The sequence below is a fragment of the Chinchilla lanigera genome, unplaced genomic scaffold (assembly GCF_000276665.1).
Source record: "Chinchilla lanigera isolate Chin_1 unplaced genomic scaffold, ChiLan1.0 scaffold00027, whole genome shotgun sequence".
NCBI classification, from domain to species: Eukaryota; Metazoa; Chordata; class Mammalia; order Rodentia; family Chinchillidae; genus Chinchilla; species Chinchilla lanigera.
This window is the reverse complement of record NW_004955428.1, coordinates 17,761,905-17,787,312: the sequence shown is the minus strand read 5'-3', so window position 1 is coordinate 17,787,312 and position 25,408 is coordinate 17,761,905. Positions and strand designations below refer to the sequence as shown.

At 36.7% G+C, this 25,408-nt stretch overlaps 1 protein-coding gene across 2 annotated transcripts in view; it reads left to right on the top strand.

Annotated features, from left to right (window-relative positions):
* Positions 1-25,408, top strand: part of Spata5 (spermatogenesis associated 5) — a 298,091-nt gene that overhangs the window by 36,166 nt on the left and 236,517 nt on the right. For both annotated transcript variants that reach the window (XM_005386755.2, XM_005386754.2), the window contains exon 10: positions 6,586-6,740. In XM_005386755.2, coding sequence (XP_005386812.1) covers positions 6,586-6,740 — 155 coding nt within the window. The remainder of the gene's footprint in view (positions 1-6,585; positions 6,741-25,408) is intronic.

Below are 25,408 nucleotides of genomic sequence, written 5' to 3'. Positions count from 1 at the left end.
ATGTAAGAGATTTATCTGCTTTTTGATGTACTGTGAACTGTAAGTGCTCAGTATATTTGCTGAATAAATTAATTGTATGCAGGAGGTTCTCACTGAATATTTTGAATAAATGATGAATTAATACTGAAGAAGAGTACCTATGAAAGAGTAACCTGTGGTTGGTGAATATCCTTCAGTGACTTCCTGATACAATAATACTTCTAAGAATTGCTTTGTGTTAATATGAGTGTAACTGAATTGACAGCAATTCCCTTATTCAGAATTGTTCTTTAAAAATATTTTCAAAATAATAACATCTAAAGAGTGCTCTCATTTCTCCATAAGCTGTGCATTTTTCTTTTGCTGTGCACACTTCCCATACAAAATGTATCCATTTGTATAAAATATTCTAGTATATCAAAATTCTTTGATCATAGGACAGTAAATCAGTTATTAGTATATATTTGCAGGACATAATGATAACATTTATCTTTGTACATGTATGTCACATGTCTTAATTCTATTTTTCCCTCCTTTCCCTTTCATACCTCCCTGTTCCCTCTTAACTCTTGTTCCCCTTTTCATTTGCAAAAGCTCTGTTTCCATTGTCTTTTCTTTATCATCCCTTTTCCCTCTCCCCTATCCCTCCATCTTTTGTTCCCCTCTCCATTTGAAAAAGATCTCCCTACTTCCTATTATCTTTTATTTTGGTATTTATTTATATTTTGGATTCCTTTAAACTTGTGAGTCTGGTTTCTTTCACTTAACGTTATGGTCACAAGGTACATCCATTTACCTACAAATTATTCTTCTTTATGTAGAGTAATATTCCACTGTGTATAAATACATTTTGTTCATTCATTTTTTTGATGTGTAGAGAGGCTGTTTACAAGATTTAGCTGTTACAAATTGGGCTGCTATAAACATGGGTGTGCATGTATAGTGTAATATGATGTTTAACTCTTTCAGAAGAAGGTATCCCCATTTTTAGTTTTTTGAGGAATTTTCATACTGATGTCCATAGTATTAGTTTATACTTACACCAACAATGTAGAAGGATTCCCTTTTCCCCCACACCCTGTCCAGTATTTGTTATTATTTGATTTCTTAATGATTGCCATTCTTTCTAAAGTAAAATGGTATCACAGTGTTACTCTGATTTGTATTTTTCTAATGGGCAGTGATATTGAACATCTTTTCATGTATTTATTGGCCATCTATACTTCTCACAACTGTTCATTTCTGCTGCTCATTTTTTTTATTGAGTCCTTTATTTCAGTGAGTCTGATTTTTTTTCAGTTCTTTATATATTCTAGATGTTAGTCCTCATTTCAAGGAATAACTGGTAAAAGTTTTTTCCTGTTCTGCAGCTTGTTTCTTAACTCTTGGTTGTTTCTTTAAATGTGTAGGATGTTTTTAATTTGATATGATCACTTGTTCATTCTTGATATTTCTTGTGCCATTGATCTTATTGTCAGTTGTACAATCCATATTGTAAATGTTAATATGTTTTACATAATAGTTATCCTATTAAATTTGTCCTGTAATGATTCCAAGCCTGCTCAGAATTTCTGTATAGAAATTCTCAAAACATTCTTTTGGGTTTTTTCCCTTAGATAATCATGTTTTTGGTTATTTTGATTAGAAATTACTCTAAATAAAAGATACCTTCATTTTTTAATAATAAAGTATTAAGCAATAAACAGTGAACTTGTCTGTATACAAATGTAGTTTTAGAGTTGAGGTGAAATATTTAAATTTAAACTTCATAATTTCTCAAGCTATGTGCACTTAAGTTTGTGAGAGAGATGGGCCTGTAATTTTCTTGTAACCTTTCAGTGTCATGAATCAAGTTAAGAATTTGTTTTCTTTATTTCTCTGGAAGATTTTGAAAACTTTGTGTTTTATATTCTTGTTTAAATTTTGGTGACAGTGAAGCCATCTGTGGGAAAGATTTTAATTACAGATATAAGTTTTAACGTTTACTAGAAGAGTTAGAGTGTGTGCTTTTTATGTATTAGCTTTGTTAAGTACGCTCCAATTTGTTTTCTTCTAAGTTTCCAAATTATATGGCATAAGGTTATTGCTACTATCTTCTTCTCTTTACATTAGTGACGTCTACTTTTTCATTTCTAGTGTAGATAATGTGTATATTTTCTGACATCTTCAAAAAACAAGCTTTACTTTTATTTTAATTTTTAAAATATGTAAAGAATTGCTTTGTGTCCCTGCATTTAATCGGTTTTGGTACATATTCCAGGTACATTTGAAAGCATAGTATTTTACTGTTTGGGACATTGTGTTTCATGTCTACAGTTAAGATAAATGAGCTAATTTTGCTTCATCAGATTTTGGGAGGACTAAGGGATGTTGCAAAGTTTGCAAGTAAAGTTATAGATTTGTCTATTTCTATTTTTAGTTCTGCTTAATTTACATTTTTATGAGACTTGCTATAAGGCATCTGTTTAGCATTTTATAAATATGTTCCCAGTAGATTGACTTCTTGATTATACTAGTTCTCCTGTTTGATGCTTATGTGTTATTCTTCTTCTGTTCCTTTATTTTCAATCTTTCTATATTCTTATATATCTGTATCTTTTTAAGCAGCATAAATGTGGGTTATACAATGCATTTGATGTCACACTTTTAATTAGTATACTGAATGCATTCATATTTAGGGCAGTATCTTAAAACACTTAAGTTTAATTTGATTTCTGTCTTTTCCATTCATTATATATTGTTTTCCTTTCTTCATTTCTGTTGGAATGAGGCAAGTATTTTTTATTATACCATCTGTCCCCCCATCTTTTTTAGTTTTAATTCTTCTTATAGTTGTTATCTTACATACTATAGTGTATCTCCCTATTAGACACTAATGTGCGAATAGTGCAAACACTGTGGCATACTTTGATTAATTCCATTAACATTATTATTTTATAGAATCACTACTAATTTATGTTTTGTACATGTATTATAGATGCCTAAGACCACTCCCAGTTTTGATATTTTGCAAGGTTGCTTTAGGGGACTTGGCATATAGTTATAATCATGGCTATGATTTATTATAGGGAACAGAAATAATCCTTTAATTGTAAGTTTCTTTTTTAAAATTGCCTATAGAGTTTTGTTCTGTCTAGAGATTAGGATGAGTGATAAAACAAGGCTTTAAGACTCATTTTCTATACATGGCTTATCATCTAATTTTAAAAGGATTATAAAAATAAGTTTTAAAATTGTTTTTAGAAATTATTGCTTCATTGGTAAGTGTATGTCTACTTACTTTTCAGTATATAAATTGAACTATTCATCATAGAATTAGTCAGTGTTGTTTATTATTTTATAACATTATAAAATTCCATGCATCTTTATTCTTTTCAGTTATTTCTCTGCTTTTTTTCCTACTAAGTGTGGGAATTTTGTCCAGCTATGACTTCTGTACTTTGTATTAGAAATCATGGAGATTGTTTTTCTATAAATATATATTTTTAATATTGTATATACTTTTCAAAACCATATATTATCTGCCTTGTCTAAACCATTCCTTACATGAAAGTAGTTGGCCTCCTTTATCTTCAGGTTTTATACTTGCATGATATAACAGATGTACTTCACTACTGGTAATTGTGTGCCTGATCCAAATTAGAAATATTGGCAATATGGCCAGATGGTCATTTAGAAAATAAATATCGATTATTGTGGTCTTTCTGGTTTTATTTATTTATTTATTTTAAGATAGGATCTTGCTATATAGTTCAAGCTGGCCTTCAACTCACTGTGTAGCTCAGGCTGGCCTCAAACTCACAGTGATGTCCCTGCCTCAGCTTCTGAAGTGCTAGGATTACAGGTGTGTTCAAAAGACCATGCCTGGCTTGGTCTTTCGATTACTTACATTCATGTTAGATTTTTAGAAATAGCTTACATTCTTTCAGGCCACTCTTTCAGAAGAGATATTTGATGCAACCAGCACTGTATTACTGAAACTGTTTTGGATTTTGTTTTTTAATGGTATTGCATGATTTAATAAGTATGTAGATCAGAAAAATAACCTTGTCATTGTCACCCTTTAACAGTGTTCATTTTGTGCTGCTATAAGAATATACCACAGGCTGGGTAATGTATAAAGAAGAGAAATTTGTTTTCCCTAGTTCTGGAGGTTGGACAGTTCAGGATGAAGATGCTGGCAGATGAGGGCCTGGTATTTGTTTCTCAGATGGTGCCTTGAATACTGCTTCTCTGGAGGGAAGGAGTATTGTTTTCTCATGTGGTAGCACAGAGAGGAGTGAATCCATGACCCCAAAGCTCTTTTTATATCAGTGTTAATCCATTCTTGAGGACTGTCAGTCTCTACACACTTCTCATTTGCCCCACATCCCAATACTGTTGCTTTGAAGATTACGTTTTAACATGAGTTTGGGAAGGGACAAAAGCATTCAAACCATTGCAGATAGAAAGTTATTTTCGTGTCAGGAATTATGAAAGGTCTGTGTATTAGTCACCTTCCCTTTACTGGAATAGAGTACTTGACACTTGCAATTTAAAGTAGAAGTTTATTTTTTCTGATGGTTTCAGAGAATTTCATCCATGGTTGGCTGGCTCCAAGACAAAATGGCGTGGTGGAAGGGCATGATAGAAGGAAGTTGCTCAATCTGTGGCAGCCAAGAAGCAGAGAGGGAAGCGAGGAGCTGGGGGCGAGAATATACCTTTCAGGTCATATCCTGCAGTGACCTGCACCCTCTGATCAGACTCCAGCTCTTAACTGCACGTTCAGTTACATATAGAGCCTCTTGCTCCATTTACCTTCCAAAAGCCCTGCCTATAAACATACGAGACTTTGGAAGACATTTTAGAGCTAAACCATAGCAGCCTTTGAGTTTAATTATAAGCTGCCAAATTCATGAATGCTTGCAGAAGAGACAGTATTCCTGATTAAAGTCAAAAGAGTATTACAGAAATAGAAGTAGCTGGAGTACTTGCACTACTACACTGAGCCTCAGTTTTCACAGAGTGACACAAGGGCTTACGTGAGACTTATGTTTAAAGAAGGTTGTAGTATAAAGAGGGGAACCTTAAACTTTGAGAACCAGAATCTTTAATAATTGTCTGTAAGCATTTCTGTTCTTTGTTTTGAAGGGAAACATTGCTTTCTTGTACACAGATATCCTTCAAAAGTTAGTCTTTAACAGAGGCAGTCAGTGCTGCAGATCGCATGCTGAGCAGAGATGTGAGAGAAGTGAAGAATTGTCTTTGAACGTTTTGGAAGGCAGAAAAACATGAATATTTATAAGTAGGTCTAAATGAGTAACTTACAGTTTTTAGATAGCAGAGGATCTTTTTCTTTGGTCTATGTACTCTTCATTTAAAAAAAAATTTATACTGAAAAATACTCAACTCTGCAGAGTTTGTTTCTTGTATCAGTGCTTCTGTTTATAGATTCAGATAAACAAGTGAGTAAAATGATGAAATAGTATAATTTTAATGTAGCAAATATTCATTGAGGTATAATACTTTTGAGAGAAGCAGTTTAAAAATGATAGAAGCTAGCTGGTTTTATATATTCAGACTGGATTTTTAGATTTCTGAGATTAAAATTCTTCAGAGTGGAGCATCATGGTGTATTGGACAGAAATACAGGCTCTCTAAAACAGAATCCAAGGGAAAGAGCACACAGGGACTTTACTGGCTTCTAGACTAGAGGTCATTATCATAGAGCAAAGGGCTCTAAATCAGTTTTATTTTATTAATTTTTTTGTGGTGCTGGGGATGGGACCCAGAATTTTCTGCTGTCTAGGCTCCCTCTAAACTACATCTCCACAACCCCTCTCTTTTTTAAGGTAATCATTTCTTTCTGTGCTTTCCACATGATGGGCTTTCCTAAGATTGAGCCTCCTGCCCTTATTTTTGCATCCTTAATTGCTTTTTTTTTTGTTTTTTTTTTTTTCCGGTACCGGGAACCGAACTCATGACCTTGCGCTTGCCAGGCAGGCGCTTTTGCCGCTGAGCTAAATCCCCAGCCCCCCTTAATTGCTCTTAAACCTCAGTTATAAATCTCCTCCTGTCTTAATGTCAGAGCTCATGTTAAGTGTGTGTACACGTAACTGTAAAGAATGTTTCTCTTTTGTGTTCCAAAACCACATTTCCAATTTCCAACTGAATACTTCCTTTTGGATTTTTCTTCCAATACCTTACAAATCTTATGGCTCTACTTTGAATATATTCATAAAAAGGACAGTAGTAAGAGACATATTAATATTTTACTCTTTTATAAGACATTCCAGAAATTATTTTAATAAACCTTTAGGCTTCTTGATGGGTGTAGTCTTGTATGTTCTGCGTTATGTTTGTAAAATACCTGTCTGCTCGCATTCAGTTTTAGTGTGTCTGGTTCCTTCTACCCAGATTAAGCACTTGGAGTTTTTTGTCTTTGTGCTCTATATCTGTCCGTCTCCTTCCGCACTCATCCTTCCACCTTCATCCACAATATTTGAATATTTGAAAGCATAAATATTTTAAATGCAGTAACATGCAAGAGTTTATGTTTTCATTATTTTTATTTACTCTCTATTTATGATGTAAAAGCAAAATCTTCTATTACTTGTTTCTTTGCAGGTCTCTGTGCCTTACGAAGAGTTCTGAGGAAACAGCCTAACCTCCCTGATAGCAGAGTGGCTGGGTTGGTGAAGATTACACTGAATGATTTCTTGCAGGGAATGAATGACGTCAGGCCCAGTGCCATGAGGGAGGTAGCAATTGATATCCCAAATGTAAGTAATTTTTACCCTTGTTAGACACACTATTTGAATTAAACTCTAAAAGACACTGAGACACCAGGGACATTGATGCTTTAGGCTAAACTAAAAAAATTTTTTTTTCATTGAACATTTTATTGAGATATTTGTAAACTAAATGCAGTTATTAAAAGTGGTCTAGAGATGTCCCATGTATCTTTTACCTAGTTTCCTTCAGTGGCAACATCCTGCAAAACTATAGTATAGTTACAACAGTCATCATATTTATATTGTTACAGATCACTGATTTGAGCTAATTAGGTTTCCCCATTTTTACTTATACCACTTGTGTGTTTATTTCTGTACAGTTTTATCACATACATAAAGGTTTGTGTATTTATCACTGCAAAACACTAAAACAGTTCTGCCTCCAAAAATGTCTCTCATGGGGCTGGGGATTTAGCTCAGCGGCAAAAGCGCCTGCCTGGCAAGCGCAAGGTCGTGAGTTCGGTTCCCGGTACCGGAAAAAAAAAAAAAAAAAAAAAAAAAAAAAATGTCTCTCATGTTGTCCTTTCATAAGTTCACATACCCTCATTCCTGGTCCCATTTCTAAAATTTTGTTAATTTTGGAAAGACTATGTAAATGGAATCATATAATATTCAATGTTTTGAGATTAGCTCTTTTTTACTTGGTATAATAACCTAGAGATTTATTCAAGTTGTATGCATCACTAATTGATTTGTTTTTATTTTTGAATGGTTATCTTAATAAGCCTTGCATCACTGTAAAAATATCTGAGATACTAAGTTTAAAGAGGAAAGATTTGTTTTGGTTCATTTTTAGAAGGTTTAGTCCATTGTTGGTTGACCTGTTCCTTTCTAGGCCCATGGCCGGACAATGTGTCATGATGAGGGTATAGCAGAGGAAGCTGCTGACCTTATGACAGGTTGGAAGCAAAAGTGAGAAAGAGGTACCAGGCTTTCACGGTCTCCTTTAAGGGCTTGCTCCCAGTGACATAAAAACTTCTACTGTGCCCATATCTTAAAGTTTCCACTACCTTCCAAAAACACGAAGCTGAGGACTACACCTTTAATACATGGGTCTTTGGGGACATTAAAGATCCAAACTGTAGCAGTACTGCTCCATGATATATGTATGTACTGTAGTTTTTTTGTTTCTGATGGATACCTGGCCTGTTCCTAGTTTTTAGCTATTAGGAATGAGGCTATTATGAATAGGTATTCAGTGTGGGTGTTTTTTTGTCTGAAGTATATGACAGAGTAAAATTATTGGGTTTTGTACAAACTTCTTATAATACATTTAGTTATATAGCAAAATATCAGCTAGTCTAATTTTATATTATTTTGTAATTACTTTATTAGTACATGTTTACAGTATATGAAGTTTACATTCATGTTAGAGACGTACATATACTTCATTTTTTTGGAGACAAAGTCTTGCTAGGTAGTTCAGGCTGGACTTGAGCTCCTGAGTAGCGCAGGCTGGCCTTAAACTTGTGGCATTCTCTTGTCTTAGCTTCCCAAGTCCTAGGATTACAGGTGTGTGCCACCATACCCAGCTTTTATTTTAGGGTATATTTTGTACATGTAGATGATACATTTTAAATCTTTTTATGTCCCTTTCTCCCCCTTCTGTCCCACTGGTCTTGTGGAGCGCTTCCCATTTGCAAAAGATGTCTTTGATTCTTTTTATCAACTTTTCATTTTGATTTTTATTTGTATTTTGCATTACTTAAGTGAGAGAAACTGTATGGTATTTAAGTTTGTGTGTCTGATTTATTTCACTTACCATTGATTTCCAGGTGTATCCATTTTCCTACAAATGTCTTGAATTTATTCTTCTTTATGGCCAAGTAGTGTTTTGTAGACATATAGGCTACTTGCAAGATTTAGCTGTGTATCTTGAATTGTGCTGCTAAAAACATTGGTATGCGTGTATCTCTGCAATAGGATATCTTTAGTTCTTTGGGAAGATACCTAGTGGTAAATAGCTAGCTCAAATATAATTTCTTGTTTTAGTATTTTGAGGAATCTTTATCTTGATTTCCAAAGTGATTGTACTAGTTTACATTCACAGCAGCAATATAGAAGGATTCCTTTTTCCTCACAGCCTCTTTAGCATTTGTTATTATTTGATTTTTTGATGATTGCCATTCTTTCTGGTATAAGATGAAAACTCAGTGTTGTTTTTATTTGCATTTCTCTAATGGCCAGCAATGTTGACCATTTTTTTCATGTATTTATTGGTTATTTGTACATTTTCTTCTCAGAAGTGTCTATTCCAATTGCTCATTTTTTGAGTGGGTCTTTTGGGTGGGGTATGATTTTTTTTTTTGAGTCCTTTATATATTTTACATGTTAGACCTTTGTATGAGGAATACCTGGCATGAAGCCTAATTTTCAGACAGATTTCCTAGTTATAATCTAATGGTGCCTAATTTTTCCTTCAGTTTTTTTTTTAATGTAAATCTGAAAGGACAACAAAAGTCATCTGTTAAGTGTGGGTCATTTGTTATGTACTCATGACCCACGTAGACCTGATACTCAGGGAAAAAATGATCTTATAGTTTTCTTTGACTATATTAGTATTTCTGGAAAAATGAACATTGAAACAAAGCATTGGCAATGTGTTGTGCATGGTAGTGAGGTAAAAGGTGGACTGTTACGATTGGCTTGCACCAACAGAGGATATCTGTATCTTAGTGTAGGATGGGGGGAATTTAGATTGCTCTCTGTTAGCTGTTAGGAGAGCTTTGCTGGAAGAATGGAGGCTTATGGTTGGTATTTCCCTATGTCTCTATAATAATGACAAGTTCCTTTATTCTGCTTGAGGTACTTTTGTTGCTTCTGAGAGTCTTTTATCCTACAGATTTAGGGTAATAAGTAAATAAAAATTGTATGTATTTATGGTAAGCAGTGTGATGTTTTGATATTAGTATATGTTGTGAAATGACTACCATAATTAATTATTAGCATATCTAGCATCTCTTGTATGGTTTTTGTGTGTGCGTGTGTGTGTGTATAAGAACATTTAAGATCTGTTGTCTTAGCAGATCTCATATATGTAGTGCAGTTTTACTTACCATTTTGTACATTAAACCTTTAGTACATATTCATGATGCATGACTGAAATTTTGTATCCTTTGACCAATGTCTTAGTTATTTTTCTCTCCTTGCTGAAATAAAGTACTCAACACCCAAGGTTAAAGGAGGAAAGGTTTGTTTACCTCACAGGTTGTAGAGGTTTCAGTCCATAATCAGCTAGCTCCAAGGCAGGGTGATGTGGCAGCAGGGCAACCTGTTTTTGGTGACAGAAGATAGAAAAAGCAACAAGAGAGGACTAGAGGGCCAGCGTCTTTCTGTCACTTATATTGTATGCAGACTATCTGCCCTAGGGCAGGTGTAGCACTCAAACCCCTAATTCTAGTATTGGACCATGAATCAGTCAGAAACTCTATAGATTCAGCAGACCCTGAAAGGCCCACCCTCCATGACTGCATGAAGCTTTGAGGGGACATCTAGACACAAACCATAACACCCAACATATTATTTTCCTCACCTCCTCACCTCTATAACCATCATTTTGTTCTCTGATTCTGTGTTTAATGTTTTCAGTTTTCATATAAGGTGAGATCATGCAATATTCATGTGTCTGTGCCTTGCTTATTTATTTTACTTGGAATAATGTTCCCCATGTTCACCATGATATCCTAAATGCAGGATTTCTTTTTTTAAGGCTAATATTTTGTTGGCCATATAAGCCACATTTTCTTTATTCATTCAGCCATTTACACGCTTAGGCTGATTCCATGTCTTGGTTATTGTGAATAACCATTGTGAATAACCTGGGAGTTCAGGTATTTCTTTGAGATGCTATTTTACTTCTCTTGGATATATACCCAGAAATGGGATTGCTTGATTGTATGGTACATCTTTTTCTGTAGCTTCCATTCTGTTTTATATAATGGGTGTATAAAGTTACATGCCCACCAGTAATGCACAAGGGTTCTTTTTTTCCTGATATTTTTATATGTGGTATAATTGCCCAATATCGTTTTTCAATTATAGTTTATTGGTGAAACTATCCTTTGCTCATTGTGTTTTCTTGGTGCCTTTGTTGAAGATCAGTGTTTGTGGATTTATTACTTGGTTTTCTATTCTGTTCCACTGGTCTATATGTCTGTTATTATGCCAGTATCATACTTTTTGATTTGTATAATTTTGTAGTATATATGGAGGTCAAGTAGTGTGATGTTTATAGCTTTGTTCTTTTTGCTCAAGATTGCTTTGGCTCTGCAGTGACTTTTGTGTTTCCATGTAAACTTCAAGTATTTTTTTGTTTTTGTTTGTTTCTAGGAAAAGTGCTCATGGAATTTTGATTTTGGAATTTTGGATAATACTGTCATTTTAACAATATTAATTCTTTTAATCCATGAATATGGGCTGTCATTCCATTCACTTGTGTCATCCTCAATTTCTTTCAGTAGTGCTTTATTTTCAATGTAGAAATCTTCTACCTCTTTGGTTAAATTATTTCAAGTTTTTTGTTTATTTTGATACTATTACAAGTAGGATTGTTTTCTTGAATTTTCAGGAAGTTTATTGTTTGTGTATGTAAATGCTACTAATTTTTAGCTGCTAATTTTATCATTTGCTACTTTACTGGATTTATTTATTCTACCAGATTTTAAAATTTTCTTGGTGGACTCTAAATTTTCTATATGTAAAAGCTTACTATCTGCAAACAGTTTTCCTTTTTTCCAGTTTAGGTGCTTTTTATAATATTTTCTTGTGTAATTGTTCTGGCTCAGACACTGAGTACTATATTAGGTAAATGTGGTGAGAGTGGGCATCACACTGCCTTTTTCTGAGCCTTGGAGAAAAGGCTTTCACTTTCATCTCTTTACTGTAGTGTGAGTTCTAGGCTTGTCGTATATAATCTTTATTCTGTAGAGGCGCATTTCTTCTATTCCCAGTTCATTCATTTTTTATGCTGAAAGGTTATTAAAGTTTCTCAAATACTTTTACTTGTGTCTGTTGAGATGATCATGTGATTTTTTTTTAGCTCTCATTCTGTTAATGTGCAATATCACGTTTTTTGTGTATGTTGACTCAGATTGAAACCTATGCATAAATCTCACTAGATTATGTATTAGATCCTCGTAGTGTACTGTTGAATTCAGTTAATTCAGTACTTTAGTGAGGATTTTTGCATCTATGTACATCAGGCATATTGGCTGATTTACTTTTTGCATAGTGGCCTTATTTGGCTTTGGTGTGGTGTTGATACTGCTCTCATGAAAGGAGTTTGGAAGTGTTCCTTCCTCTTGATCTTTCTTGAGAAGTTTGAGAAGGATTGTTGTAAATTGTTATTTATATGCTTAGTCGAATTCACCAGTGAGGCCATTCAGGTCCTGGGATCTTCCAGGGGAGGTTTTTGATTACTGATTTAATCTCTGTGCTTATTATTGGTCTGTTCTGATATTCTATTTCTTTTTTCTTCTTTTTATTTTCAATATTGGGGTTAGAACCCAGGGACACTCTACCATTGAGCTAAATTGCCACCCCCACCCCTTATTATTTTTGAGACAAAGTCTCATTAAGTTACTTTGGCAGGCCTCAGTTTGCACTCTTCCTGCTTCAGCCTCCTGGTGGCACATAACTGTTTATAGTAGTCTCTTTTGACCCTTTGTATTTCTATGACATTAGTTATAATGCCTCCTCTTTCATTTCTATTGGTTACTTCTCTATTTTTTTCTTAATTTAGCTAAAGGATTGTCAGTTTTTTTTATCTTTAAAAATAAACAGCTCTTAAAAATTAAACAGCTCTTAGTTTCATTGATAATTTTTAATTTTTTTTCTTCTCTAATCTTTATTATGTGCTTGCTTCTACTAACTCTTGTCTTACTTTGCTCTGTTTTTAGTTTCTTGAGGTATAAAATGAAGTTTTAATTAGAGATCTCTGGTTTTTTTTTTTTTTTTTTTCCCTTTGATGTAGCCATTTACTAGTATAAATTTCTCTAAGCCAGACGTGGTAGTACATGCCTCTGATCTCAGCTCTCTGGAAAATTGAGGGAGGAGGGTCCCAACCAAGTTCAAGCCCAGCCTGGGCAGCTTAGTAACTTAGCAAGACTGTGTCTCAAAGCATAAACGTAAAGGCTCAGGATATAGCTCCATGTGAAATCCTGGATTTTATCCCTATTACCAGAGAAACAGATAAACCTTTTTAGTCACTTTCCTTGTTGTGAGAACAAAATACCCAACATCCACAGCTTAAATAAGAGGTTTATTTTTGGCTTACTGTTTTTCATTGTTTGTTTGTTCTGTGATTGGATAATTGGAGATTTGTCTTTCAGTATCTGAATTTTTTTCTTTCGCTTAACTAAGTATGTTGTTGAAGTTCTCCACTGAATTTTCAGTTTGGTTATTGTGTTCTGTAGGGCTAGAACTTTGGTTTGGTTCTTTTTTATGGTTTCTGTCTGTTTTGAACTCATTTGGTTCATGGATTGTGTTCTTGATTTTATATAGTTACTTATGTCTGTTTCCTTATAGTTCAGTCTGGTTTTTTTTTTAGTTATATGAGGAGCTGGGGACAAACCTAGGGTATTGTGATGCTCAGCTAGTGCTTTAGTGCTGGACTACCACCCAAGCACTGCCCATTTTCTTTAAATTGACTATTTTGAAATCTTTGTCCAGCAGTTCTTAGATCTCAGGTTCTTTAGGATATGTGTCAGGTGCTTTATTTTGTCCCTTTTGGTTGTGTTCTGTTTTCCTACTTATCATTACAGCCTCCTATCAGTGTACTCAAAGTAGATACCTTTTCTGAGTTTTACAGAGTAAATTCAAGGAAAGTCCTTTGCCAGCTGGTGTGTAAAGAGATCCTGGGTGGGCTGTCTGGAGCTTTTTTGGGCTCACTTACTGTTAGAGTCTTCCAGTCCAGTCCTGGCATGATACTTAGTTCAGAGCAGTCAGTGTGTGGGGCTGGAACTTGGATCTACGTGGTTGGGATTGGCTCAGGAATAGAGCTGGAGTCCTAGTATAGAGTTGTGGACCTGGAGCTTATGCCTACTGGGGTTGAGTTGTATCCTCTGTCTACAGGGGTGATCCTTGAGCTTGTGTCTGTAGGTGCCATCTGGCACAGAGACAGAGAAGGCTTGTAACCTGGGGTTGTTGTTTTGGGTCTGAATTCTAGAGCATGGCTGAAGAGGGTGGTCCTGGAGGCTGGGACCCTAGAAATTGACTTGAGGGTAGGTGAGCTTAGAGCAGTGATGGTGAATCTTTTAGAGTTTTTAGTGATACAAACAGCCTGCTGTGGCATGTATGCCATAGGTTTGCTACCACTGGCCTAGAGGCTAGTACCACAAAGGTAGTTATAAAGCCTGAGGCTAGCCAGGGGATATAGGCCTTTTTTGGATTCTGGAGCTATGAGCATAAGCCTGGCACTGGGATAGACTTATAGTCTGAGTCTTGAGCAACCAATCTATGGTTTTTGGCTAGGGTGAGCCTGCTGTTAGAATCTGTGCAAAGTTGGATGCTTACTGTACTGTCTTTTGCCCCTGTGGAGAATATGTTTGTCTTAGTTACTTTTTTCTCTCATTGCTGAAATAAAATACCTGACACCAGAAGTTAAAGGAGGAAAGGTTTATTTGGCTCACAGTTTATAGAGATTTCTAGTTCATAGTTGGGTGGTTCCTAGACAGAGGAGCATTGCAGAGGAGAAACAGTTCATGGCAGGTAGAAGACAACAAGTGAAAAGCTGCAACCCTCTTTCTGTCCCTTAAATCTTATCCAGGCTATATCCCCTCAGGGTGGGTAGCACTCACAGCCAGGGTGTGGGGCAGCCTTAATCCTAGCATTGCACTGTGAGTCAATTCCAGCATTATATCCTTGATCTCAGCAGCACACACCCTAAATACAGCCACCTCCTAAAACCCCACCTATGACCACATAAGGTTTTTAGGGGACATATATGTACAAACCAATGCTGCCTCGTCCAACACAACTCTTGAATATCCTGGGAGGAGGATGTTGGAGGATTCAGAAATGGAGACAAGAGTCAGAATGCAGAAAGCTGGAGTCAAGTGGAGCCTCCTCTCCTGCTGGGAGATAAAGAACTGCCCAAGGACTATAGCACATTTATTTATACACTGGGGAGATTGATGTCAGTTGAAACCCCTCTGCCTAACAACTTGTTTGCCTGGCTTGCCTTGGGTACCTTGAGTTCTTGGAGCTGGAATAGCTTGTTTTCTTGGCTAGCTTTGAGCGCTCCATTCTTAGGGGTAGCCTTGCTTTAGCCTTGCACATGATTGATCTCCAGCTTCAGCTGCTTTCCATAGCTCCCACTTTCTGTTTTGTAGTTGCAAGTGATGGGTGGTCAGTTGAACTTGGAGGAGCTGTGTTTAGAGGACTCTGTAGAAGACCTTCTCATTCTCAGACTCTTTCCATTCTGAGTGAACTTACTCATTTAGACTAGAAATTTCCAGTCCAAGGATTTCAGGTCCCTGCATTCAGCAGTTTAACACTATACAGCCCATTAACACATAACAGTAGTTAGTTGCCAGTGTAGCTGGCAGTTGTCAGAAGGTATTAGTGATTTGAGTTTCTTTTATGGCTAATGTATTATGATGGCATTATTTTGTACATCTTGTGGCTATACTTTTCTGCTGGATGTTCAAGAACAAGGAAAGATGAGAACTGTATTACTCAATTTTTTGCTATCAAGGTCAGTTAAGTCTCTTCAGGATTTACCTTGGAACCATGTACATCACCTCCTAGTTCTGTCAGTGTCAGCTATCTGGATTAGTCATGGCCATTGCTTACCAAGTTTCTTTCTCTTAAAGCTTGAGAAATTTTTCTTTCCCAGTAACTCTCCTTAGGCACAGTAATACCGTTGATCTCTTTTTCTCTGCAGTCCAACAGTATCCTTGGTCAGAAGACTGGGGACTCACTGAGTTGTAGGTGTCAAAGCAGAGGTTCTCTTATGTCTTGGATCTTCAGTAACCTCAGAGGACTGGGCCAAAATGTGGCTGTCCTCCTGGCCCATCTATCTTTCTAGTTTTGGTCCCCAAACCTCAGTTGTTGAACATCCAGAAGAGAAGGTTAATGACATTACATTGTAATGGAAGCAGTGAGTTTAATATTATAATTTTATCTGAATATCAAGCACATTGAAATACAGTGTAGAACCATTATTTTCTACCAACCGTGGATATTCTGGTAGTTGAATCCCTGTAGAATGTTGACAGACAACAATTACATAGTTTTACACAGAACATTGGAAATCAAAAGCTGTACATAATATTGCAACATGACAGTCATGATGACATTTTTGTAACACATCTAAATTTCTGTTTTGACATAAAATAGCCTTTTTAATCAATGTATCTAGTACCTAAGAAGCTTTTACCTAACTTGTTGAACTTTAATGGGGTGTCATTGAAGAAATTTGTGGCATTGTCTGCCCTGTTTATTGTCCAGACATCTCTAAGTGTAGTGGCGCATAAATAGCATATACATCACATAAGTTTTTGTTAAAGGCAGATGTCAGAATCTGAAAGAACAGTCCATCACCATAAACAATCCCTGTTTTACATTTTGGAAGACCTGTACATGAATACATTTAATATACCATGAGATTAATAATCATCATAACCATATTAAAACTTTTGTTATTTAATTTAGTTTTATACCAAAGCACCTTTAAATTAGAAAGTCTTATTGTCTCATTTTTAGAAAACTTAATCTTTTCTTAATGACTGACATAAATATATCACAGTAATATATTTTAAATGACATTTATTGGAGTGTCTCTCATAAGTCTATGGAGATTACTGGGGCTCCCCGCTAATGAACAAAGGCTGGGCTATAATTCTTCCCAGGCAGTTGCTCCTTTATTCACCCAAAAGGAGCCCAATAATCTTCCAAGCCTGAAGGGTCACCATTTAATTACCTTAACAAATTTTGATGACTTATGAGGAAACCAATTTTGGTATTATTTTGACCAGCTGGCAACCCAGATGGAAGCATGTTTTTTAAATCAATGAAACAGATTAAATTATGAGTAAATGATCTAAAAATGTAAAAGAAAAAAAGAGAGATTGTTGAGCTCAAATAAAAAACAGCTGTTTATGATAAGACAAACAAATACAATCTGCTCAATCTCTTACAGTATTAGAGTGCATTCAAATATATTTTTGGTCGAATTGAATTATAATAACTCGTATAATTTTAGAAGTTTGTGATTATAAATAGACTAGTCAGAATTTTTTTCTATTTTTTTGGGCAGAATTTTGTCTTTAAATATATTGGTAACTTTTGTGTCCCTTTCTTTTACATAGCTTTCAGCTCAGTTATCTCTATGCACTGTATCATGGACCCAGACCTTTGATTTCCATTTTTGGTTACCATGTCCTGGGCATCCTAGGCTAGTGTCTTTAATTGGCCCCAGGCCAGTTCTGGCCCATTCCTTATATATTGGCTGTGATGTGTTCTCCTAGGCATCACTGCCACTGGATTGAGCATCAACTTCTTAAAAGGTGGAACCAACTCGTCCAGATCTGGGTCCATGTTATAGCCAGATAGCATGCTCTGGCACCCAGATAGGCTGTTCAGCATTCTCTGGAAAGACACAAGCATACCCTCAGCACCATGTGATTACCAGGGTGCATCCCTTCCATTGTCAATATGAAGATCTTTCCAAAGGACCATTCCTAGGTGCTTTTCCTTTACCTGATTGAATTGTCTTTTTGCTGGAGTAGTCTTATCCCTCGTAGGATTTGAAAAGTTCATAGTATATACTACCAAGTGACGTAAATTTTGAAGTGTGAATTTTGTAGGGAAGGATTCCCCTTTTTAGTTTTGTTTTTGTAATTGAATTTAGAGCATATGGCGAGCACATTCTGTTTCCTTGACCTGGATGGTTATAAGAAATTTCTGTGGAAAGGCAAATGTGAAAGGTTTTACATAAGATTTGCAAGGCAGCACTTGTACAAGTTGGTCCATCTTTGGTCTTAAGTGCCTGCAGGCAGCTGAGGTTACTAAAAGCATCCAAACAGTGAGTGATGACATGGTTAGTTGCTTCACCAGTACAGGCAGAAGCAAAAATAAATCTTGAGGAAGTATCCACTGAAAAGTGGACCCAGCATAGATAGCCAAACTCAGGAATGTGAGCAACACCCATTTTCCAGAGATGATTGGGGTAGAAACTTTGGGGATTAACCTCCATAGGGAGTGAGGGAAGATTTATTATGCATGAGGAACATTGTTTAATAATTTGTCAAGTGTGTTCCTGGGTTAAAAGGAACTGTTTGTGCAAGGCAGGAGTGTTTTGATAGAAGATAGTATGGGAGGCAGCAGCCTGGTGAATGGCATCTGAGGCAGTAACAGTGATAGTAGCCAGCAATCTGTCTGTTGCAGCATTTCCTTCAGTGAGAGGCTCTGGCAGTTGGGAATATGATTGATAAAACATAGGACGTGATGTGGCTGAATGGCAGATTGGAGGTATGAAATAACTGAAAAAGATCTTCTTGGTCAGTGTGAATAGTGGCAGTTTCAGTTTGGCACACTACATCGCAAACATAAGTGCCAACTGAAAAGAGATTAGTGGGAGTGGATGAATGGTCTTGCAAGGCCTATGTGACAGCCTTCAATTCAGTCTTTTGTGCAGGAGAAAAACTTATATCCTGCATTCAGAAAGCGGAAGCCATTACATAACTTCCTCTGACCAAAGAGTACTCATCCATGTGAAAATGGAGCTATCTCCCACTATGGGAACCACCTTATTTTTGAAGGAAAGACAAAGGTGTGAAGGAAGCAAATTGAATTAATTTGTCTGGAGGATAATGACAGTTAATAACATTAGGGAATTTAGCCAATGCAGATTGCCAAGAGGACAAAAATTGCCATTGCTACTGTTGTTGAACAAAAGAAAAGGGAGCAGTTATACTTTGCACCTCATGACCAAAGAGCTGAACAGCATGCATCCACCCACATGTGATCAGCCCTGCCATAGCATAATAAAAGGGAGTAGTGGTTTTATGTGGAGCATGTGACAAATGTAGCCATGACAGAGGGCCCTGAGTCTGCCAGAGGACCCCAGTGGGCATATGCTGAATTGGGAAAATGATTAAGAACATTGGCGAAGATGGGTCAACTATAGAGTTCAGTGTTAAAGAGGGCCAGATTAATTTTGTCCAAGGCAGCCTTAGCCTCTGACATAAGTACTCTTGGAGGGGTGGGGACCGGGTCTCCCTTGAGAATGTCAAAGAGAGGGCCTAAATTATGATTTTTTAGCTTAAGGGCTGGTTGGAGTTAATTAATACTACCAAGTAAAGTCTGAAAATCAGTTGATTGCAAGACAGTTAATCTGGATCTGAAAAGTTTGGGGCATAATATGTCTCTGTTGAATAAGGTGACCCAAAATGAGAAGGTGGTTTGCACCTCTTTGGGGGTCACCACTAGGCCTGTATTACAAAGTACATCATCTAATTGGAGAAATATTTGGTCCGAGGTGGATGAGGATACATGTGCTTGAAGAATATCATCCATGTAATGGATAAGATAAGCAGATGGATGAGCCTGATGGACTGACAAAATGGCTATAGGCACAAACTCTTGGCATAGGGTAGGACCATTTGTCATTCCTTGTGGCAGACAACACCATTGGAAGTGGCGCATAGGGGCCTGATGGTTAGTGGAGTGTAAAGCATTAGTGTAAACTAAGGGCAAAATGTTTTTTATCCTGAGGATGGAGAGGGATTATAAAAATGTCTTTTAAATCAATCGCCATAAGGGAAAAATGTAAAGGAATAGCTACAGGACTATGGCAATCATAGTTGAAATGTTCCCATACATTCCATGGTTCAAATAATAGCCCGCAATCCTGTAATAGTCTCTACCTTCCTTACTTTATTATGAAAATTGGAATATTCCAAGGGCTATTGGAGTGTTCTAGGTGCCCTGCTGTCATCTGTTCATTAACCAGTGTATGAGCTGCTGTAAGCTTCTCCTGAGTGAGGGGCCATTGATCAATCCAAACAGGGCCAGGGCCATCAGACATCCAGGTTTTCTTGGTTGCCATTCATGGGGTTGGAGAAGAGAACAAGGCCCCTTCTGAAAATTTGGAGGCAATTAGCCTATGCCAGAAGGGTCCTTTTTAGGGTGTACTAAAGTTCTATGTTTGTAATTGTATTTACCATGTTCTTCAGTTTGGAGAAAACCTTGTTGTAACATCTGATGAGTCACCAAAGAGTTAGGACTGACCAAAAATGCCCCCATATCCTGTAATATGTCATGACACCATAAATAGACTGGTATATGGGGAAGGACATAAGGTGAGACATGTCCAGAATAGCCTGCTGCATCCTACCAGGTTAACAATTTAGCACTTCTGCTATAGTGAGAAACAGCACCACCCCTATTAGATCTGTAGTTGCTACATCCAGAGGCCATGCCGTAGGCCAGTGGTGTTGAGCAATAACTGAAACATTTGCACTTGTGTCTAAAAACCTTTGAATGTTTTTCCTTTAGTAATGAATTTCATCTCAGGATGATCTTATTTAATCTGTTGAACTTAATTCCTATCAGAGGATCCAAAACCCTTGGATCCTTTTTCCTTATTTATAGATTTTCCAGTTTTTTTCAAAGGAAGAATGACCGGTTGAGCAATATGAGAGCCTGGGGTAACTTGAACAATTTGTTTAATAGTTTGAACTATTACTTTTGATCTTCCCTGTATAACCAGTGTCAATAGCACCAGGCAAAACCTAGAGACCTTTTAAAGTGAGACTGCTACAGCGTAACAGGAGTCCCACTGTTCCTTGGGGCAAAGGTCCATAAATTCCAGTAGGAATAACTTTGTACTCCATTTCAGGAGTTAATACAAATCTGGAGGAGGGACTGAGGTCCAAGCCATTGTTGCTTTTTGTTGTTCACCCGAGGTCAGAAATATGCTTCATCGTGGGGGGTAGGGTTGGGGAGAAATTAGGGGAAGTGCCCCCACTGATTGGTGGGGACAGGGTAGTCCCCACTGGAAGTTTCCTGGAATAGATTAGCCCACCACATCAGTTCTGGATCTATACTCGTTTGCCCAGTGATATCCTCATCTACACTTTGGACAGATACTAGGTTTTGTTGAAAGGACAAATCATTGTTGTGCTGCTCTTATAGGTGCAGCAGAGCAATTTTGGGCAAAATATCCCTAGCTCCACAGCTGAAACAAGTAATCTTCTTTGCCTTTTCTCTAGGCTGTAGATGAATAGCCTGTGTGATAGCTGCTGTCGAGGCAGCCCCTTGTGCATGAGGGGCCAATGTCTGCATAAATCCCGATCATCTCAGACAGCATAGCCCATTTTTTATGTGTTCTTAAAGCCTCTTTACACCATTTATTTGCATTTTCAAAGGCCAATTGTTGAATGATTACTTGTCAGCCTCTGTGTTTGTCATAATCCTCCCATGAGCCTGCAATAAGTGTGCTGCAAAATCCTGAAAAGGTTTATCATGACCCTGGCGAATGGAGGTCAGATAAAGGAATGTTTTACCCTTTGAAAAAAGTTCCCTCCAAGCCCTGTTGTAGGTATTTTAAATTATTCATTTGCTCACATTTCAAAAGTAAGTTGATTATTTGTGGCAGGAAAGACACCTTCTCCGGTTAACATGTCTTTTGTAATTGCTATGTTGTGAGTGGTATTGTAAGCAGCTTGATCTGCGTACAATTCAAAAAAATTTTCCTTCCACAATAAATAATCCCTTGGGCTTAAACATGCTTTAGCTATTCCTTTCCAGGACTGTAATCTGTTGTCCTTTGAGCTACATAAAACCCAAGGTAAAAGGGGCTGTGGAGCAAAAGGTAGTGGTTATTTGTTTTGGTTCTTTTAAGGTCTTAAAGGGTACAGCTTCATAAAGACATATGACTTGTCCCAGATTATTGGGACCTTGGAGTTCAGCCACAGGGTAGACATGTTGAGAACCCTGCAGCCCCCTGGCTTCTTTTAGCAACAATTACTAGGGAGAAAGAAAGGATGACTCTATTCTTTAAGGGGTAGAGGTCTCAGCCTGTGACAGCTAAATTTTTGTGAATTAAGAAAGCAGAAGTAGCTGCTTATGGTGCAGCTACAGTTACCAGTTTTACTCTGGCCAGTCATGAAATGGAAGTCGTAGCAAAACACTCCTCTAGTAGGGAAGTTCTTACTTGCCCCTGACAGCTCCTTATCTGATTGAGCAAAGCTAAAGGGTTTAAGCTCTATTGCGGGGAGGGACTGTTGTTGCTCCCCTATCCTTTTTCTGCTTGGGACTTAATTTTAAGATAGTGCTCTGAGCCAAATCCTCTGTGGTTGTCTCAACAGACATATGATCATCGAGATACTCCCTTATCCAGGTCCACAAGAAAAGGTGAATATGGGAATCAGTAGTACAACAAGCATTTTTATGTACATCTGCTCCTGTATGCTTGTGAGCCTGTTTTGCTCTTCTGCTCTTGTGAGCCTGTTTTGTTTGGGTGTGCCCTCAGTGGTGTCCTCTTACCTGCTATATGATGTTTCCTCATGCCGTAGGTCCTTCTTCAGGCTTCAAAATGGTGCTTCCAGAGCAGCTCTCCTATTTCCCAGGGGGCAGTTGGTGGAGGATGATGAAATGGAGACAAGGGTCAGAATGTAGAAAGCTGGGGTTAGGTGGAGCCTCCTCTCCTGGTGGGAGAAATGGAACCACCCAATGACTGCAGCACGGTTGTTTGTAGACTCGGGAGGTTGATGTTAGTGAAACCCCTCTGCCTTATAGCTTTTTTGCCTGGCTTTCCGTGGGTGCCTTGAGTTATTGGAGCTGGAACAGCTTGGCTTGCCTTGGGCACTCTGTGTTCTTGGGGTTGGCTTTGCTTTAGCCCCACACATGTGATTGATCTCTAGCTTCAGCCGTTCCCCACACGTAACAGTGTCCTTCTGTACTGAGCTGCTAGACTTTGGATGGGGTGAGGTAGGTGCTGTGGAACTTTCTTCTTCCCCTCCTCAGTGAGTGTTTTCTGATTTGTTCATCTATACTCAGTTAGTTCATCTCACTTGGATCGCCTAGCTCTGGTGAAGATATTTTTGTGACTGGACAGTTGTTCAAATTGATGTTTCTTTAAGGGAGGGTTAGTGGAAAGTCCTGTTTTATCATTTTGCTGATGTTACACTTTGCTTTCATACACCTGTAAGAGCTCTGTTATTACAATTATTTTAAAACTTTTGTGGTCAAATAACTTTGGGAAATGCTTGTTTAAATAAAATCAGTTGTGTTTCATTGCTGCTGGACTTGGAGTCTTTTAATAAGTTAATATATATTATGAAGATATAAAAAGGAACTTTTTTATACTTGGCCATAGACCATGGGAAGCAGATTTGTTTGTTTATTTTTTGCATTTTACAATGCAGTAAATTGCAAAAGAGATAGAATCAATCTTTTCGTCCTTTGACCCTGCACTTTCTTTGTTCAGTATATTGGTAATCATGCTACAAGCAGGGTTGAAAATTTTTGGTCCTTCTCTTTGAAATCCTGCCTTTGTTGTGTTAAGAAATCTGTACTAGCTTCCTGAGCAATGATGTCCTAACTGAGATCTCCTCAGTCAAACGACTGTCACATGAATGTCCAGACAGTTGACACCTATTCCACCATGTCATCTCAATGGTAGTTTGCTCAGACTAGTAGAACCACCTGCTTAACCCTCAGAATTGTCAGAAATTATGTATGCCTGTTGTTTTAAGCCGTTAAATTTTGGAGTAGTTAGCCAAAGCTAAGGATGCCTATGCTTGATAACTTCTTATATAATTTCTTTTGTAAATTTAGGCTGAGAAAGTGCACCCTAGACAAACATTCCCTAAGGACTTACTGTTAGTTTAGAGTGCTTAATGTTCTTTTGAATTCTTTTTGAAACATTTTCAAATTCACTATAGAACTTGTACCTTAATTTGTGGGCTTTCTAAAGCTCAGTAGCAGAGCGTAGTCATTTAGTGTAAATAAATTGAGAAATTATATTATGGAATAAGAAATTAATGATGTTGGTTTATTAGAAACTTTTCATTTCTCTGGAATTGATGGTCTCAAGTTTGTGCACATTAATATGAATGATTTTATCGGTGACATTCACCTGTAATGTGTTGACTACTGTTGTATAATATAATGGGTTGGATAGACGCCTAATTATCACATATCATATGTGAAAATTTCGGGTCGTGGTTACAGACCAGCTCTTCTAGTCAAAAACACTATAGCTTCAAATACGTAAGGACTGAAAGAACCCTGCAGTAAAGTCTTAAAGTTACTGCCAAAGAAGAATTTGTTTAAACAGTATCTAGTGTGGGAATTACTAAGTTGGGTTAGCCATCGCATTAACTGCGTTTTTAATTGCTATAATGATTTTTTTTCCTTTATTTCCTTTTGATACAGTATTTGCAGTTCGTGGAGTTGAGCCATCTTCCATTTGGCACTTTGTTATTTGGCTTAAGGCCATAGGGTAGTGTGATGTTACTCATGATTTCTGGAGTGATTACTCTTGGTGAAAATACTTTTCTTACAGTGCTTTTTATACTTGCTTCAGATTGTAAAGATTTTCTTGAGAAGTCACCATTTTTATAATTAGATTCCTCAACTTGAATTTCCTCTCTTCTAGTTTTTATTTTTAGAAAAATATCTCAATTATTTCTTCAGAATATTTAATACCTATTTTACTGTAGAATCCTATCAAGAGGCTGGTTAGTTGTGAGCATTTTTAAAATATTGCAGTAAGTTAGGCATTTAACGTCTCTAGAGCAAAGATGAGTATAAAATTAAAAGCTTTAAATCATACCTGCCTAATTACATTTATTTGCAAGAAAAGTCCTAAGATGGAAATATTGCTAATTAGTAATATATTATTAATTTTAGGAGACTACAGATATTAAGCATTTAATGTTACCTGCTTTTGTTGTTTGTGAATTTGTGATTATAATGAAAGTAAAATCAAGTGCATTTTTTTTTTACTGTAGGAATTCTTAGAATCTGTGATGATCTGAAATTTCATTATGAAATTCTAGTTTTCTTACCTAGAGATAATAACTATAACATTTTATTCTAGTTTTTATAAGATTTTTGTCTCTATTTGTATTTTAATATACATAATCATAGAAGATAGTTTTATATCTTTTTGTTTGTTTGTTTGTTTTTCCGGTACTGGGAATCGAACTCACGACCTCACGCTTGCCAGGCAGGCGCTGTGCTGCTGAGCTAAATCCCCAGCCCCTAGTTTTATATTTTTATTCTTAAAATTATATTTAATTTTAGTGTAAGATTTCTTGGTCATCCTCTGACCCTGCAAGCTCCTTTACTGGTGATTGAACCTAGGGCCTTGTGTATGCTAGGCAAATGCTATACCACTAAGCTACATCTTTAACCAAATGGTGTACCATATCTTTAGCAAATACTGTATGACTAAGCTACATCTTTTAAATGGCTGAGTAATAAAGTTTTCTATAGGTAACTGTAATTGTATTATCCTTCCTTCACTATAAAATATTTAGCTTTTTTCTATTTTTTTGATACTGTTGTTTTAAAGATAATTTTGCCCAGATATTTGCATTTTTTTAATTTTTTTTTTTATTTTTTTGGTTTTTCTCCGGTACCGGGAACTGAACTCACTACCTTGCGCTTGCCAGGCAGGCGCTTTTGCTGCTGAGCTAAAT